Genomic DNA, 17751 nt, shown 5'->3' with positions numbered 1-17751 from the left:
TCTTCTATAATCGGTATGTGACGTGCGCAAGAAGTAGCTCAGAGCGTGTCTTACAGACAAGGTGCAGCCAATGAGTCATTAACACCTAAGTAGATATGCTCTCCTAATCCAGTCCCTCCTGGCATTAGGTTTCTGTGAAATGCCACGTAGGATGACGTAAAAAATGACGCACATAAGACTATATATGCGTCATATACTATTGAAATATACTTGAGGTTGTTTCCGGCGAGTAGTCTTAGAAAATATGTTATGTACATCCGTCTGAAGGTCCTCCTCACAAATGAGATTTTATGCGTTAGAAGTCAACAGCCTCGTGAATCGGCATGTTGTAGGTTTTGTAATAATGTTGAGGAAAAGCCCTCATTACGAGTAAGCCGGTCTGGGAAAAATGCCAATAAAATGGCCGGTACAACCGCTCCGGCATTGTTCCCGGACTGGCTTACTCCGAGGCTACTGGTAGTGGCAGTGAACTACCGGCAGGTCAAGCCTGCCGGTAGTTCAGGCTCTTACCGGCAGACTCTTCACTGAAGCACTGGCACTATTAGTAACGGTGCCCGTGCTTCAGTGATCCCATTCCCATGGAGGGGATGGGAATTTACCATTCTGCCGCAACCCGTAATATCCCGGAATCACCTGGATATCAGGCGGCACAAATGTTAAGGCGAGTTTACCTATGAGCCGCTGGTCGTACCCGCGTGATGAGGACCGGTTTCATTTACCTGTAATGAGCCCTGTACTTTTGAAAAAGTGTATTTTGTATTGTGGTATATATCTACCTACTTTAGAGCGGGTAGTCTCTGACAACGTTTGACTGAATATTTTGAATTGGAAATCTGTTTCATTAAAATTGGCTTTCGTAAAATGTTTAAAAAATGTATGTAAACTGTATGATTAGATACAAAAGCACGCTATGCACTTTTTACTTTACAGAAGAGTTTGCCAAATATTTGTTCATCCTCTTTTTTCCTTCAAATGATGTGTGATGCATTCCTACGAGATGAATTTAATTGTTCATTTATTTGGAATTTGTACAGTTTTGTAATGAAAATGGATGCAATATTCATCACTGCAAATAATATAGACAATTACTTATCATACCTTGAGTACACTAGGTTTGATGTACGGTTGCCACACTACGAGTTATTTATTAGCACGCCATATAAAGAAATGATTGCTGAGAATTTATTTCAAATATGATTTTCCCAGAATAGAACTGTCAGGAATATTCCTTGGGTTTCGCAAAAGATTGAGATATTCCAGACATGAGTGGAGGTGCCATAGGTGTGTGTTATCTCAGGGTCGCTTCCCGCAATGTCGTTAGTAAGCAGAGCAGACTGCTCTTGAATAATCACAGTTCCTACTTTACCTGCTATAAGATACTCCTTCTTCCCCCCAGTTTCCAGGGTCACACCACACATTGCTGAGGAAGGGGCCGTAAAGATAAACTCAACATCCTTATCGGGTCCTTTGAACATCTAGAAAAAGAACATGTATTTGTTAGTTTATTGTCCATTTATAACGACACAATGGTAAAACAGCGTTACTCATATTGCCGCAAGAGGGCAGCGAGGAAGGACTGAGACAAGACAAGGAGGGGACACAGTACAATGATACTTTGTGTGAATGTTTTGAATAAATAAAAGCAGAAGCACACTGCCAACTCGCACTGTGGGTAGGGGAAGGGATGAGGGAGTGATTGAGGTTGCAAGGAAGGTAGCACTGCTGGGACCTAATAGGAAAGACTAGGCAGAGTAGGCACAGATGGAGGAAGCTGGCACCACTGGAGTTGTATAACCCTCTCCCCCAGCTTTGTTGCAGTGTTCCTATGTTGGTATAATATATATATATATATGTATATATATATATGTCTCCTTTTATACAGGAAGTAATTGGCCATTTCCGGTTGAGTGTGTCACGTGACTCTGCCAGGCCACATGACTGCCCTTGTACTCCTCGTGGTCCTGGGCAGACGCGACGCACTGCAGCATCTCTCAGATGCCTTGGCAACCCCCAGGGATGGCGCAGACTCCGGAGCAGCAACTGAGAAAATGGAGCTGCCGCGCCTGTGATGGTAAACACTGTGTATTTATGACAGATGCTTTACATCAAAGATTGACACTATCCAAAGCAAGCATCATCCTCTCCATCCTGACGAGGAATATGGAGGTGGTGCAGCCAAATCACAGCCCACGACTCCAACCACAATCTTTGTCCTCACACCCCTATGCTTAGCCACGCCAGAAAGATATTGTGGAGATCCACGGAAGTTCTATATGTTCATAAATCAATTCAAATTGCGTTTCCTTTGTAAACCCTAGGCATTCCCCAATTCCACTACTATAGCTGCCTTTACCTTGTCACATTTGGGGGGATAGCGGCCACTTGGGCAAACCCATTACTAGAAATCAATAGCCCTGTTCAGTATGATTTTGATCTACTGGTCACAGAAATTACCAGTGTCTTTGATACCTGCTTTATGGCACATGTTCAGGGCTTAGAGCTGCTGGAATTGGCACAAGGAAAGAGCAGTTTATTGGACTACATAACAATTTACAATCAACTGGCTGCTGAAACCTCTTGGCCAGAAAACAAAAAGTCTATGGTGTTCTATGGGGGTCTAAGTGACACTATGAAAGAGGCCCTGGTGGTAGTACCTGCTTTGCCTACCCAATTTTCAGACCTAGTAGATTTAACATTACAGGTCGATGCCAGAAGGGCCAAAAGAAAGCTAGAAGTGCATCGAATGCCTGGATTTGTACCCTGTCAACAAGCACACTCCATGGGTTCAGCAGACACAGATGTTGAACCAATAAAAATAGGAGGGGTGTGTGGCCCTTTGTCATCAGCTGAGCATGAACGTTGTTGCATAACCAATGTCTGTATTGTGTTCAGCTAGGACATTTTGTTAAAGAATGTCTGAATAGGTCTAAAAAGACACTGGGTTTTCAGAAGGCTCATCCTTAGACAATGGGGCACGGATGAGCCTTTCTGAACGCCCCTCATTGACTTAACAGCTCAGGTTTCTACTTTGCATCTGGTGGTGGATGCATGTCTTACAGTCCCTGGTCTCACAAAACATGTCATCCATGTAGTAATAGATTCCGATGCTACGGAAAACTACGTAGATATCTCGTTAGCCACTTTCTTGCATTTGCCCTCCGATATAAACACAGACAGGAACCGGTGCAAGCAGTAGATGGGTCTACCCTTATCTCGGGTCCCATAAAACAACAAACCAAACCACTCCCTCTCAGTATACAGGGAAACCACTCAGAAACCCTTTCTGTTGAACTCATAGCTACAACTTAATTTGGGGTCATATTGTGGTCATATTGGGGTCATATTGGGGAGTGCATGGCTGAAAAGACACAACCCGTTAATTGATTGGGTACAAGGCACCATTGATTTCTGTTCTTCCTACTGTCAGGAGCATTGTCTGACTGCCTCTGTAGGATATCAGCCCCCATGCCAAGCATAAGTTAATGTGAATCATCTAGTTGGCACTATCAAATCTGGAATCCTTGAGGAATATATTTCCTTTTGGACATCTTTGACAAATGCAGGTTACCACCTCATCGCCTGTCAGTCCAGAAAAAGTAGACACCCCTCAATGATGGAGACAATGTATTCTGTTGGCCGAAGACCAACCGCCTCATGTGTTTAGTATTAGGAATACAATGCCATAAGCTTGACTAAAGTGCAGCCATTTTGATGTGATTGAAATCGCCATTTTGTTTTCTAACCTTTGCCTCTTGCCTTCTGTTAAAACTGCTTTGCTGGAAACTTATTCTGCTCCACTAGTACATTATTGTTCATGCATAGAGCAAGGCAGCGAGAGACTTGTTGAAACATATTGCAGCGACCCAGACAGAAATGCCCGGTCTCCTCCCTCACAAGTCCTTGGAAGTAAGCAGAAGGCATTTAATTATTACACAGGTGCCAGCTAGTCTCGTTAATACAGTAGAAATGTTAGAAACAAACATTTAATGGCTTAAATTATGCTCTCCTTTACAGCCCCCCTTCTCTGAGCCCTGTAGACCCCTGGAGAGCGAGTTGACCCCCAGTACATGAATAGAAACTAGGAGATAGCGAGGCCTGGAATGTGTCTCTCCCCTGCACGCAGCTTGCTTGCAGATAACAGAAGCAGTGTGTTCTTAAAACAAGGAATTGTGTCTGCAGGCTCATGAAATTGCAAACTTTTGCTAAATAAATGTCTGAAGGTGTCATACTCGTCACAATTTTCAATCATCAAACCCAATTGAAAGGAAATACATTATGGGCGGTATTGAATGTGTCACCACTGATTGTAAGATGCTTGCTTTGTATATATGTAACTGTTGTACGATTCTCACTCTCTTGCATCCCCGGGGTCTGTAAACACACGTCGCGGGGCGTGAGACCCAGTTGGCCAACTGAGACTATTTGCTTTGCAATAAACCCTAGCTTTTGGGAATACAACCTTGTGTCTGGCGTATTAAACACACGTCGCGGGGCGTGAGACCCAGTTGGCCAACTGAGACTATTTGCTTTGCAATAAACCCTAGCTTTTGGGAATACAACCTTGTGTCTGGCGTATCAGTTCGTGTGTGGTGATTGTGCCTTGTATCCATACGCGAGGGTCCCCTATGGGCCCCTTCAAGAAGGCGCCTGAATAGAGACTCTCCCCCACTTGTTCCATCGTGTAAGTTGTAAAATAAGGAAGGCAGAGAGAACGTCGAACCGTGATCAAGAGGTGTTTGGGGCGCCCCTATGAAAGTGATGAGAGACTCCTTTGCAGATCTGTACACAACTGATCCCTGATCGACGTGCCCAGCCAGCGAACAAGGGGGCAAGGGGCCCGAAACGAGGCAGAGTGAGCCAAGATACGCAGACACGACGATTATTGGTTGCGTCAGTATAGGGATGAATCGCGTCTTGAATGATGACTTGATTGATCAGGTGAGTGGTGCCCCGATTCAAAGTAACCCTGATATTGGTTGAGAGTTGATTTTGCTAAATCAAACGCCCAGTATAAGGTTGATTAGCCGAGGGTAAGGTTAAAACATGCCTGGGGTATTGTCCACATTAGCAGGATTTTTCCACTGCGGTAGACAATCTTTGGAAACTGGCTAGGTCGCACCACCTGTGGGGTCGCCGGTGTATGAGATGTATGTGAAGTATGGTGTAGGGGCAATAATGTTTTGTGAGATTTGGCATAGGCAAACCAGAAAAGAGGAAGATTTTCAATGGCCGAATCACGGGAGTTTTGAGATTCTGAGAATAGATTATTTGGAGAAGGTGTTGTTGAAAAAGAAAACATGCCCGACAGCATTTGATATCCTTAAGAGACTGGAGAAAGAAAGCTATGCTTCGTTGGAAAAATAGAGAGAAGAGCGCACGCAGGCATAAGTCGAAAGCAGAAAGACTGAAAGAAAAGCAGGAGGAGGAATGGGATGATAGTTTGAGAAAATCAAACAGACGTGATCAGTTGAGTATAGACAAGATATACCCACAACAAGAGCTGCATTCATCAGATGAGATGATAAGCAAGATACTATCTGAAACAAGACGAGAGCGTCCAGCAAGAGAGTCTAAGAAGACCGCACCAGTGATTATTGCTCAGCCCCTCCAGCTGCTCAGCCCCTCCCTATTGTTCAGATCCCAGCACAGCCACAAACCATACAATCAGCGCCTCCCATTAGCCAGCCAGTGCCGCAGAAGTTACTTCCCGTTCCTGTTGTCCCATCCGCACCTCCCTCCGAAGATATTGTTGTTGTCTCATCTGCACCGTCAATTATTGAACTTGAACTCACTGAAAGAAGAGAGGGGACGGGACAAGGTGAATGTACTAGAGTGACCCGTAGCGCGATTAGCAAGGAGAGAAAGGAGAGAAAGCGGGAGCTGCAAGAACAGACAGAGATGTTTATAGACGGGAATGATGAAACGTCGACGCTGGCCTTGATGTATGATTTCAGGAGGAGCAATGAAAGACAGGTAGTGTTGGAATGCATGGAGGAATATTTAAAGGGGAAATGGAAGCAGTTGATTGGGAGGGTACCGCCACAGCAGTTGTTGGATTTGAATGCGTTGGCACGTTGTAGAGAGAGAGATGAAGAAATAAAGGAACATGTAGAAAGGCTTTTTGAATTTAAGAATGAACTTGATGATGCATATGCTGAAATGTTTAGCATGCCAGGGTATAAGGAACAGGATATAAGGAGAGAAAGGGGGGAGGTGGCGAAAACCATATGTACAGCAGCAATTGTTTTTGTCGTCAAGACAAACGGGTGATAAACTAAAGGTATGTGGAGGAGAGGCGTTAAGATGGATTACAGATCGTACTATTCCCACAATGGAACTACATGATCTATTTGATGACTACCCCTTGCCAATGAAAAGAAAAGCACTGCAGACAATGGTTGAAGTGCTACTTCAGCAAGTGACGGGACACAATAGAGGGAGAGGAAACGCACAAGGCAGAAGTAATTCGAACATGCCTGGAGGGCCTCTGGGATTAAATCAGTGTGCGTATTGCAGAGAGGAAGGTCACTGGCGAGCGCAATGTCCACATTTGCAAAATAGAAATGGATATGGACAGAGAAGACAGCATAGGGGCACCCAGGAACAAATGGGCAGAATAGAAACAATATGCAGCAGCACCAAAATAATCAAGGCAATGTTACCCAGAATCAGAATCAAGCTCAAAATCAGACTGCTTTTAGCCAAAATCAGAGCCAACAGAACACGCAAAATGGAAATAGAGGGAGGGGTGGGCACATTTTTGATACACAACCAAATACGTATTATAGTAATGATTACACATCGGATGATGTGTTGTTCCCTCAATAGGACAGCCCAAGACAGGGGTCGGAACCAGTGCCTATTCCCGTAAGTCAAAAAGGACCCTATGTAGAAATGAAAGTCGGGAATAGAGAGCATAGCTTTCTCGTAGATACAGAAGCGCAAAAGTGCTCGATAGACCATCACTTGGTTCCGGAAATACCACTGTCAGGGCAAAGAAATATTTCAGTAGGGTTTGCAGGTACCCCAGTGATCAATCCAGTGTCCCAACCAGTAGCAGTGACAATAGGTCCATTCACTGAATATTGTCCATTTCTCTTAACAGAAAATTGTGGGGAAAACCTTTTGGGTTTAAATCTATTGAAAAAACAGAGTGCAGTTATCCATTGCACCCCTGATGGAGTGTTCTTGACCATTTCACCACAGAATGTACCGGTATCTGAATTCGTGTCCAAACCTTTGCCAGGAGAATTGAGTGAGGTGCCAACTTGTATATGGGCAATGAATGACAATGATGTGGGATGTTTGAAGATAGAACCAGTGAAAATTGCTTTGAAAGAAGGAGTAACGTTACCGCATATTCCACAGTATAAAATCTCAGCAGAAGGAGAGAAAGGATTGAAAAGTATTGTTTCTGATTTGGTAAAATTGGGGGTGATTGAAGAGATTACAGGTAGTACTTGTAACAGTCCCATTCTCCCGGTGTATAAGAAAAGAGGTAATGAGGTACCGTATCGTTTTATAATTGATCTGCATGCACTAAACAAGGTAGTAGAGCCCCAATTCCCATTGGTTCCAGACGTCAACACAATTTTGACAATGATTCCCGCCTCGGCAGAGTACTTTAGTGTTATAGACTTGAAGAATGCCTTCTTCAGTATTCCAGTACACAAGGAAAGTAGATAACCGTTTGCCTTCACATTAGGAGGATGATCATTTACATTCACGTGCATTCCACAGGGCTACACAGAGAGTCTGAGTATTTACAATAGGGCATTGAAAGAACAACTAGATATGTTAGAACTACCGACTGGATGTGTGTTGTTACAATATATAGATGATCTATTAATTGCTGCTGATAGAGAAGAGATTTGTAAAAAAAGTACTGTTTTATTATTGTCACATTAAGCAGCGCATGGCCACAAAGCGAGCTTAAAGAAATTCCAATATTGTTGAAAGGAGGTGGCTTATTTGGGTTACCTACTTTCGAGAGAGGGGAGAAGACTGACCCCGGAAAGGATAGAGAGTATTTCTGGTATGCCTATTCCAAAAACACAAAAAGGAGTCAGAGCTATAATAGGCATGGCTTCTTATTGCCGGCAGTGGATTGTGAATTTTGCATTGATTGTGAAGCCAATGGTGGCATTGACAAAAAAGGATGCTTTGATGCCTTTGCAGTGGAATGAAGAATGTCAGAAAGCATTTGATATGCTAAAAACTGCATTGTGTTCTGCTCCAGTTTTGGGCACACCAAATTATGAAAAGATTTTCAGATTGTTTGTACATGAGAGTCAGGGCTGTGTGTTGGCTGTTTTGACACAGGAACAAGGTGGAAGGAATAGGCCATGCGGTTATTTTTCTTCCGCGCTGGACCCTATAGCGTGTGCACTACCACGTTGTTTGCGAGCTGTTGCAGCGGCTGCTGCGTCAGTGAAACAAACTGAAGGAATGGTGTTGGGGCACACCTTGATTTTGATGGTGCCACATGCCATAGACGTTCTATTAAATAGAACGCAGGCGCAACACCTCACATCTGCTAGATTGATTAGATACTAAATTGTCCTGTTTACGCCACACATCCAAATTATGAGGTGTAGCGCTTTGAATCCTGCAGAATTAATGGCACTGCCCACTGAAAAATTAGGTGAGAATGAATCACCTCCCCATGATTGTTTAATGGTTACTGAGGAAGAAACGAAAGGAAGAATTGATTTAACCGATACCCCACAAAACGAGCCAGATGGAGAGCTCTTTTGTGACGGCTTCTGTTTTAAATTACCTGATGGCACATCAACCCTCTGCCTATGCTATCACTACACTGCAAAGAATTGTGGAGAGCAAATGAATCCCCTACAACTCGGCCCAAGCCGCGGAAATAATAGCTTTGACGAGAGCCTGTGAGATTTCTGAAAATCTGAGTGTAAACACATATACTGACAGCCAATACGCCTTTGGCGTGGTTCATAACTTTGGCCGACTCTGGGCTGAGAGGGGTTTCTTGACATCACATGGAGCCAGAATTCAACATGGCCCTTTGATTGTACGATTACTGCCTGCACTTACGTGCCCAAAGCGCTTAGCAATAGTGAAATGCGAGGCGCATAAAAAAGTAACATGTAAAGTGGGAGAGGGAAACGCGTTTGCAGAGTAATTGCGAAGCAAACTGCCACTGATTTGAATAACAAAATTTTGACAGTACAGTCTGAGGAAGTGCCCTGCATGATAGAAAATGGAATTGCTACTGTCAAAGAGATGCAGGCAGAAGCCACTGCTGACGAGATACAAGGGTGGGCTGAGGGCCCTGCTGAATTAGATCTAGACGGTTGCTCGGTAGACAAGAAAAGTAAAAACTGGATGCTGCCCAACTCCTATGTAACTGCAATGGTCACAATGGCCCACAGCCCTACTCACATGTGTGCCAAAAAGATAGTTCAGCATCTAGCCACAGTATGGGAGAACACACACATAAAGAAAAATGCTGAGAGGCTGGTCCAAAATTGTATCACGTGCCTACAACACAATGTGGGGAAGGGAACGGTGACTCCAACAGGCAGTTTTGGCCCTCCCTCTATGCCATTTGAGGTAATCCATTTTGATTTCATAGAGATGAAGAGGTGCCAAAACTTGAAGTACGTTTTAGTGGTTATATGTGCATTCAGTAAGTGGGTGGAAGCATATCCATTAAAAGACTGCACCGCGATGAGCACTGCAAAAGTAATGTTGAAGGAGTATTTCTCCTGGTTTGGTCTGCCCCGTGTCATATGGTCGGATAAGGGCCCCCATTTTGTGGGTGCAGTGATATTACAGATTTGCTCAGGTCTCCAGATTGACAAGAGATTCCATTGTTCTAGGCACCCCATGAGTGCCGGTCTTATTGAACGTCACAACAGCATTTTAAAGGCCAAAATAAGTAAAATGTGTGTAGCGAACATGTTGAGCTGGGTGGACGCATTACTGCTAGTGTTACTGTGCATGCGCACATCTGTGCAGGCAAGAACTGGGCTCTCCCCATACGAGATAGTGATGGGGAAGCCGGCGAATGTTTGGTGTGCACCACAGCCAAAGCGGCTAAATGAGATTGAGTATCCTGTGCTCAGCATTTACTGTAATCTGTTAATTCAAAAATTGCGTTTGATTCATCAGCAGGTGCAGGAGGCTCTACCCATCAGGTACACTGGCCCTGGGCATCCACTGGAACCTGGAGAGTGGGTTCTAGTGAAATATTTTGAGAGGAAGTCATCACTTGAACCCAGATGGCGCAGACCCTATCAGATACTTTTGACCCCCCAGACTGCAATCCGCATGGACGGAAGGAAAGCATGGATACATGCAGTGCATGCCAAAAAGGTCCCATCACCGTCTGAAAAACTGCCTGATCGAGACGACCAGAAAGAGACAGCGGCCCCAGAAATGAAAGAAGCTGTTGCCAGTTCTTTGCCACAAAATCTGCCTGATCCCGAAATAAAGCTTGAAACGAAGCATGAAAAAATTGCTATAAAGGACAAAGGGCAAATAGTGCCCCAACGTTGTCCAGCAGAATCTGCATCATTGCTGGCTGACACAAAACGTATACCACTTTGGCGACCACCATCTGCCATTGCACCGTGGGCTGACTCCGAGCTCCAGTCTGGAAGTGCGTCCGCACTATTCATTGATCACACGATACCAGGAGCAAGGCGGTATAATTTACGGAACCAAAAGAAGGAGTGATCAAATTTTAATTTCTGGTGCCCTCTGTGATCTTTGTTTCCTCTGTTTCCTATCACGGATGAAGTAGGAACCGGAGGCCTAGAGGAGAGCGGCGTGAGGGTTGTGCAAGTCGGACAACTCAAGAGCACGGCTCCTCAGTGATAAAAAAAAATCCATGTGCAGATCACCCCTTACGGACAAGAGGGGCTCACATGGTACGAAGGCAATTGATAATTGCTCTGGAGTTCTTTGAGCAATGTGCAGATGCACAGAAATCTTGCCCAAACATATAGCAATCCAGGCTGCTAAGAACTGGCAGAACAAACTGTTGACATTTTCTGGACTTATTGACATTCAAACGAGTGCAATGATAAGAGACATTAACGACGAACATTGTTGGAGAAGAAGGACAGTGAGAGAAAAATGCTGGAACCAGTTTTTGCCTCCTCCTGCACCACTGCTGATAATGAGTTAACTATAGAGACTGGAAGTTTACGAAAAAGAAATTGCCGAAAGAATTGTATGCTGATCTTAACGATAGTCATGTGTGTAATGAGTATATTAGCCTCAATAATGACAGTACTGGTATTATGGTACTTAGAAAAAATACACCCCTTGGAAGTACTCTTGCCTGTTGGAAACATCTCCACTACTGAAAGCCCGGTCCATGTGATTACTTACACTCTGTCCCCGATGGAAGAAAGACACAGGGAAGGTTATGGGAATAACACATTACTGTTAATAATGAATATGACTCACTCAATATTGAGAAAAAATAATTGCTGGGTATGTGCCCACTTGCCGCAGCATGGTGGTAAAGGAATTGGTTGGTATGTGCAGCCACTGCCATTGAGTTCTGCATGTTACGCATCCTTGAGTGCATTATATTATGGGAAATGGAACAAAAGTGAAACTGGTCAATTAGATAGAACAAATATGAATGAATTCGAAGAGATTATTATGAAACCTGTAGGTTGTTCTATATTTCACAAAGCACGACCGATCACACCAGTAGTGATGCCACAAGGGAAATTATTTGTGCCCTATAAATCATCTGTAATCACGTTTCATATGAACCCAGAAGGAAACAAAGATACAGTGCCCCCCTCCTATACAGTAAATAACAGTCCACGCTCTGTCCCCTTTTGCCTAAGAAAGAAAGGCTCCTATTCAGTGGGGACATTCACTCGATGCATGAATATAGCATTCCTTGATTGAGAGGTAGAACCAGTTTATGAAGGTGACCCTGTTTATTTCATATGTGGAGAAAAAGCGTATCCTTGGTTACCTCGAAACTGGGGAGGTACTTGTTATTTGGGACTTTTGTTCCCGGGGGTATTCCTTTCAAGAACAGCAGATATAGCCAAATTGGCCAGGTCAAGACCACGGCGAAATGAGGGAGGAGGTTTGATCACGGAAGACATAGCAAAATCATTCATACCATTTTGGGGCCAAGCAATAAACTCCTATAATATAAGACAACTATCCAGAATATTAGAGAAAACAATAAATGAGACAACGGATATATTATATAATATGACATTAGAGGAGAAAGGAATTAGACTGATGACACTCCAAAATAGGATGGCTCTAGACGTAATCTTGGTTGATCGTGGGGGAGTTTGTAAAATCGTGGGATCAGCATGTTGCATATTTGTAAGCGACTCCCCCCCCACGATTTTCGAAGCAATAAGAAAGTTGCATGTTTTGAGCTCTGATCTACACCCCTCCTCCCCCCGAAGGAAGTTGGGAGTTGAACATAAACTCCTGGTTTTGGGCGGTATTACGCTCATGGGGATGGAAATTATTTGCGATCCTAGTAGCAGTGCTAGGAATAATCATGACATGTTGTTGTTTTATACACTGCTTACCTATAGTGTGTACTGAAATAAGTGAGGGGTGTGTACAGATGGTAGAAAAAAAGAGCACTACTAAATCAGGTACTCAGGAAAATGATGAATTGAAGACAGTGAAAGAATTCATGTCAATCAATATTGATGACAATGACAATGAGGAGGAGACTAGTAGTATGCAAGATTTAGAATCAGATACTTGGTCGGAAGAGGATGCAATGTACGGATGAGGCGTTTGGCATACGGCCAAAAGGAGGGTGTGTCAGTCCAGAAAAAGTAGACACCCCTCAATGATGAAGGCAATGTATTCTGTTGGCTGAAGACCAACCGCCTCATGTGTTTAGTATGAGGAATACATAGCCATAAGCTTGGCTAAAGTGCAGCCATTTTGATGTGATTGAAATCGCCATTTTGTTTTCTAACCTTTGCCTCTTGCCTTCTGTTAAAACTGCTTTGCTGGAAACTTATTCTGCTCCACTAGTACATTATTGTTCATGCAGAGCAAGGCCGCGAGAGACTTGTTGAAACATAACGCTGCGACCCAGACAGAAATGCCCGGTCTCCTCCATCACAAGTCCTTGGAAGTAAGCAGAAGGCATTTAATCATTACAGGTACTGTATTAGCTAATCTCGCTAATACAGTAGAAATGTAAGAAACAAACATTTAATGGCTTGAATTATGCTCTCCTTTACGGCCCCCCTTCTCTGAGCCCTGTAGAGCCCTGGAGAGCGAGTTGACCCCCAGTACACAAATAGAAACTAGGAGATAGCGAGGCCTGGAATGTGTCTCTCCTCTGCACGCAGCTTGCTTGCAGAGAACAGAAGCAGTGTGTTCTTAAAACAAAATATTGTGTCTGCAGGCTCATGAAATTGCAAACTGTTGCTAAATAAATGTCTGAAGGTGTCATACTCGTCACAATTGTCAATCATCGAACCCAATTCAAAGGAAATACATTATGGGCGGTATTGAATGTGTCAACACTGATTGTAAGATGCTTGCTTTGTATATATGTAACTGTAGAACGATTCACACTCTCTTGCGTCCCCCGGGGTCTGGAAACACACGTTGCGGGGCGTGAGACCCAGTTGGCCAACTGAGACTATTTGCTTTGCAATAAACCCTAGCTTTTGGGAATACAACCTTGTGTCTGGCGTATCAGTTCGTGTGTGGTGAATGTGCCTTGTTTCCGTACACGAGGGTCACCTAGGGACCCCTTCACGCCCGTGTGATTGCCCCATAGATTTGATTCCTGGTGCAGTAATTCACTGTGATCTGATAGATTCCGTGTCTCCTACAGAAGGCCAGGCTTTAAAGGAGTATATGAACTCTGACCTTCATAATGGACACTTCACACCTTCTCACTCCCCTGCTGGCAGTCAGATATTTTTTGTCTAAAAAAAGAAGGTGATTTAAGGCCTGCATAGATTATGGATGGATACATCAGATCACAGTCCTCTGATCTCTGCACTACTAGATCAACTACACCAGGCAACCATTTTTACAAAACTGGATCTTAGGGCGCCTACAGTATGGTCCGCATTAGAAAAGGAAATGAGTGGAAAACAAGATTTTGTACACAATACTGCCTGTTTAAATATACTGTAATGCCTTTTGGATTATGCAATGCGCCTGCTACATGTCAATGCTTGATGAATGATATCTTCCATGACATATTTGATTCTTCTGTTATTGTCTATTTAGATGATATCAACATTTTTTCACTAACATATCAGTCTCATGTTGCCCATGTCTCAGAGGTCCTTCTCAGATTACGACACAATTAACTGTATGCCAAAGCCAAGAAATGTGCATTTAATGTACACTAAATTGACCTTCTGGGGTACCATATCACAGCTGATGGGGTATCCATGACTGCCACTCAAGTGAAGACAATACTGGAATGGCCTGTGCCAACTACCGTCAAAGTTTTACTGACCTTGTTTGGATTCTTTAACTTTTACCAGCGTTTCATCTCTGGATTCTCTGCCATACCCCTTTAACCAATCTCACTAGTCCAACTGTTCCGTTCGTTTGGTCTACTCCCCAAAAATAACCCTTCGACACCCTAAAAACAGTGTTCACCACAGCTTCCGTTTGCCAACATCCAAATACAAATGCCCCATTTATAGAAGCAGATGCCTCTTCTTTCGTTTTAGGGGCTGTATTATTTCAAACCTGTCCAGCCTCCAGTCTTTTACATCCAGTTGCCTACCACTCTCGTACATTTACGTGCCCTAAATTACACTATACGGTTACAGAAAAGGAACTACTGGCTGTAAAAGATCCTTTCCAGGCTTGGGGGCTAAATGGCCTGTAACTGTATTTAAGGACCATCGTAACATCCAGGATTGAGCTAATATGAAGTGCATAAATAGCCGTCAAGTGCGCTGGCACCTGTTTTTGCCGCCTTCAATTTTGTTGCTAAACACTGACCGGGTATGGCTCATGGAAAAGCTGACACCTTATCACGTCATGACAGAGGCGAGGTACTTCCTGTATTCTTAGATACTATTCTATGGAAGGTACATTTCGTCTGCCTCTGCACTCCTCCTCCTAGTCTAGTCACATCTATCAAAGAATGGGTAGCCCAACACCAGAACGACCTTCAAGAATAGAACGTGGATTACCACAAAGGCTTGCCTTTTGTCCAAGGTCATCTGCTTCTTCCGATCCAGCATACTGGAGGTCAAGCTTTAGAATGGTCACATGATGCGCTGATAAACAGACATCCAGGTCATAGTAGAACCCTAACGCTTCTACAATGCTGGTGCTGGTAGCTAACAATGCGACGTGATACTATCGATTATGTTTGCTCATGTTCCATCTGTGCCCAAGGAAAGAATCATCGAGGCAAACTGCTTCGTCTGCTCCAACCAACGTCTATCCCACACAAACCATGTGATATATATTATCCATGGACTTTATTACCGACCTACCCAAATTCAAGACCCATGATATAATTTGGGTGGTGGTTGACTGTTTCCCAAAAATGTCCTGTTTTGTGCCTTGTTCTGGTCTACCCTCTGCTCCAGTCTTAGCTAACCTGTATTTTCGCCACATTTTTTGTCTATTTGGTCTTCCTTCTGTAATTATAACAGATAGAAGATTTCAATTCTTGTCTAATTTCTGGAGGCAAGGGCTGCGCTTCCAGGCATAAGATGCATGATTGTCGTCCTCTTAACACATCGAAACAGATATGCAGATGGAACGTGTGAACCAGACACTTAAGCAGTATCTACGCTGTCTGTGCTCCAGTCTTGCTGATTTCTGCAATCACTCCTTTGCCACTGGCTCCTTCCTGCTACACCTCAAGCACTCCCTTGTGCACCCTCTCTTCAAAAGACCTTCTGCCAACACCTCCTGCCTGCCCAACTACCACTCCTTAACCTTCTCCCGTTGTGCCTCCCAAGTCATTTATGCCTGTTAGCTCGCTCATTGCATGTTACTCATTGTGCCTCCAAGTCATTTATGTCTGTTAGCTCGCTCATTGCATGTTACTAATTGTGCCTCTAAGTCATTGATGCCTGTTAGCTCGTTTATTGCATGTTACTCGTTGCGACTCATTGTGCCTCCAAGTCATCTATGCCTGTTAGCTCGCTCATTGCCTGATACACATTGTGCCTCCCAAGTCACTTTATGCCTGATATACATGCCCACATTCAGGCTCCTGTTGACTTACTGTGCCGCGCTAAGCCAGTCGCTGACGACTGCACACCCCATCACCAGCCCACTTAATTACATCGCTCAACAACATCTGCTATAATGCATTGTACCCTGAGTACACACCTGCATCACCCATCATCAGACTTTAGCACCTTAAAGCTAGCCTATCTGCCCACCTTTCAGCTCGCTCTTTACATACTGTTCACCGCCTTGGCTTCATCTAGTCCTCAGCTCCCTCCCATTATGGCCCTACACCACACACTGGCCTCCACAACGTGCATTATTGCACCGTGCTTACCACCACCTTGCAACACGACAGCGCCCAACCCATATCTAAATGCACCGGCCCTCTGGCTACATTTAACATCCAAACCCACCCCCAACCAACGTTGCAATACGCTCATCAGAAATGGTAGGCTCGGTTCCCGCCTGTACCACCCACCTGGCCTCCATACTACACCATGCTATAGCATCACCATTCCTTGTCACGCCACCACTATGTCTGACACAGGCATGCCGAAATCTGCCGTGAAAAAACCCTCACTGCCCTCCTTACCTAGTTGCTCTTCTCCTAATATATATAGTCAACAATCTGACACCTTAGTCAGAAAACAAAGATTAGCAGCCAGATGTCACCACTGGTCCTACTACATGAATACCCTCAGTTTGGATAATACTACTGCCAACCCCAACAGGAAAAATACCATTGCCCTTGCACCCTCAATAACTGATGAGGCACCCACAGCCAATAACTCCAACACCGTGTCCAAACTCAAAGGTGCGCTCATTAACGCATGCTCTGTCCCTGCTCACGCATTAGACATTGCAGATTTCATCGTAACGGAAAACCTTGATTTTCTGGCAATCACAGAAACCTGGTTACATGCGGCCTCGGGTCAAGCCTTGACCCTTTCCATCCCCGATAGCTATTCCATCATTAGGTGCGACAGGGACTCTTATCAATCCAAGGGGGATGGTTTAGCATTCATATTTAAGAGCTCTCCTAATCTTAGAGTTGCGGACACCCAACAGTTGCCTTCAGCTGAATTACTCTCTATTAAGCTACCAATCTCACCTAATCACACTGCCGTAGTGCATCTTATCTACAGGCCACCTGGTCCCACCTCCACATTTGTAGAGGATATCTCAGCAATCCTTGCCTCTAGCACTAAGCCTAAATCTCAAATCATTATACTTGGAGACCTTAATTTGGGCTACCAGGGTACGAATGATCCCAAAGCCAGTGGCGTAGCCAGTGTCCTGTCTGACTTCGGCCTCACCCAACATGTCAGTGAACCCACCCATATCAAGGGTTGTACCCTGGACTGGGTCTCAGACATGAACTGTGCATTAAAATGTAATCTCTGTGTCACCTTGCACCTGGTCTGATAATCACAAAATAATATTCTCCATCAATTCTAGCCCACCCATAGACAAACCCAACACTGCTCTGCATACCTATACTCGCAACAAGAAGGACATTACAATTGAGAAACTACTCCCACTTATCCTCCCGCTACTGAACATGGCCTCTTCCACCTGCTC

The 17751-nt window shown here is 44.2% G+C and overlaps 1 protein-coding gene across 1 annotated transcript in view; it reads right to left on the bottom strand.

Moving 5' to 3' along the window:
- TIMP2 (TIMP metallopeptidase inhibitor 2) overlaps positions 1-17751 on the bottom strand; it is a 158795-nt gene that overhangs the window by 40377 nt on the left and 100667 nt on the right. Inside the window, exon 3 of the mRNA XM_069655230.1 lies at positions 1367-1475. Within this exon, the coding sequence (XP_069511331.1) occupies positions 1367-1475 (109 nt within the window). The remainder of the gene's footprint in view (positions 1-1366; positions 1476-17751) is intronic.

This window comes from Ambystoma mexicanum, chromosome 3q, assembly GCF_040938575.1.
Source record: "Ambystoma mexicanum isolate Mex_15411 chromosome 3q, UKY_AmexF1_1, whole genome shotgun sequence".
Lineage (NCBI taxonomy): Eukaryota > Metazoa > Chordata > Amphibia > Caudata > Ambystomatidae > Ambystoma > Ambystoma mexicanum.
Note: the sequence above shows the minus strand (reverse complement) of the source record. Positions and strands in the feature narration are given on the sequence as shown.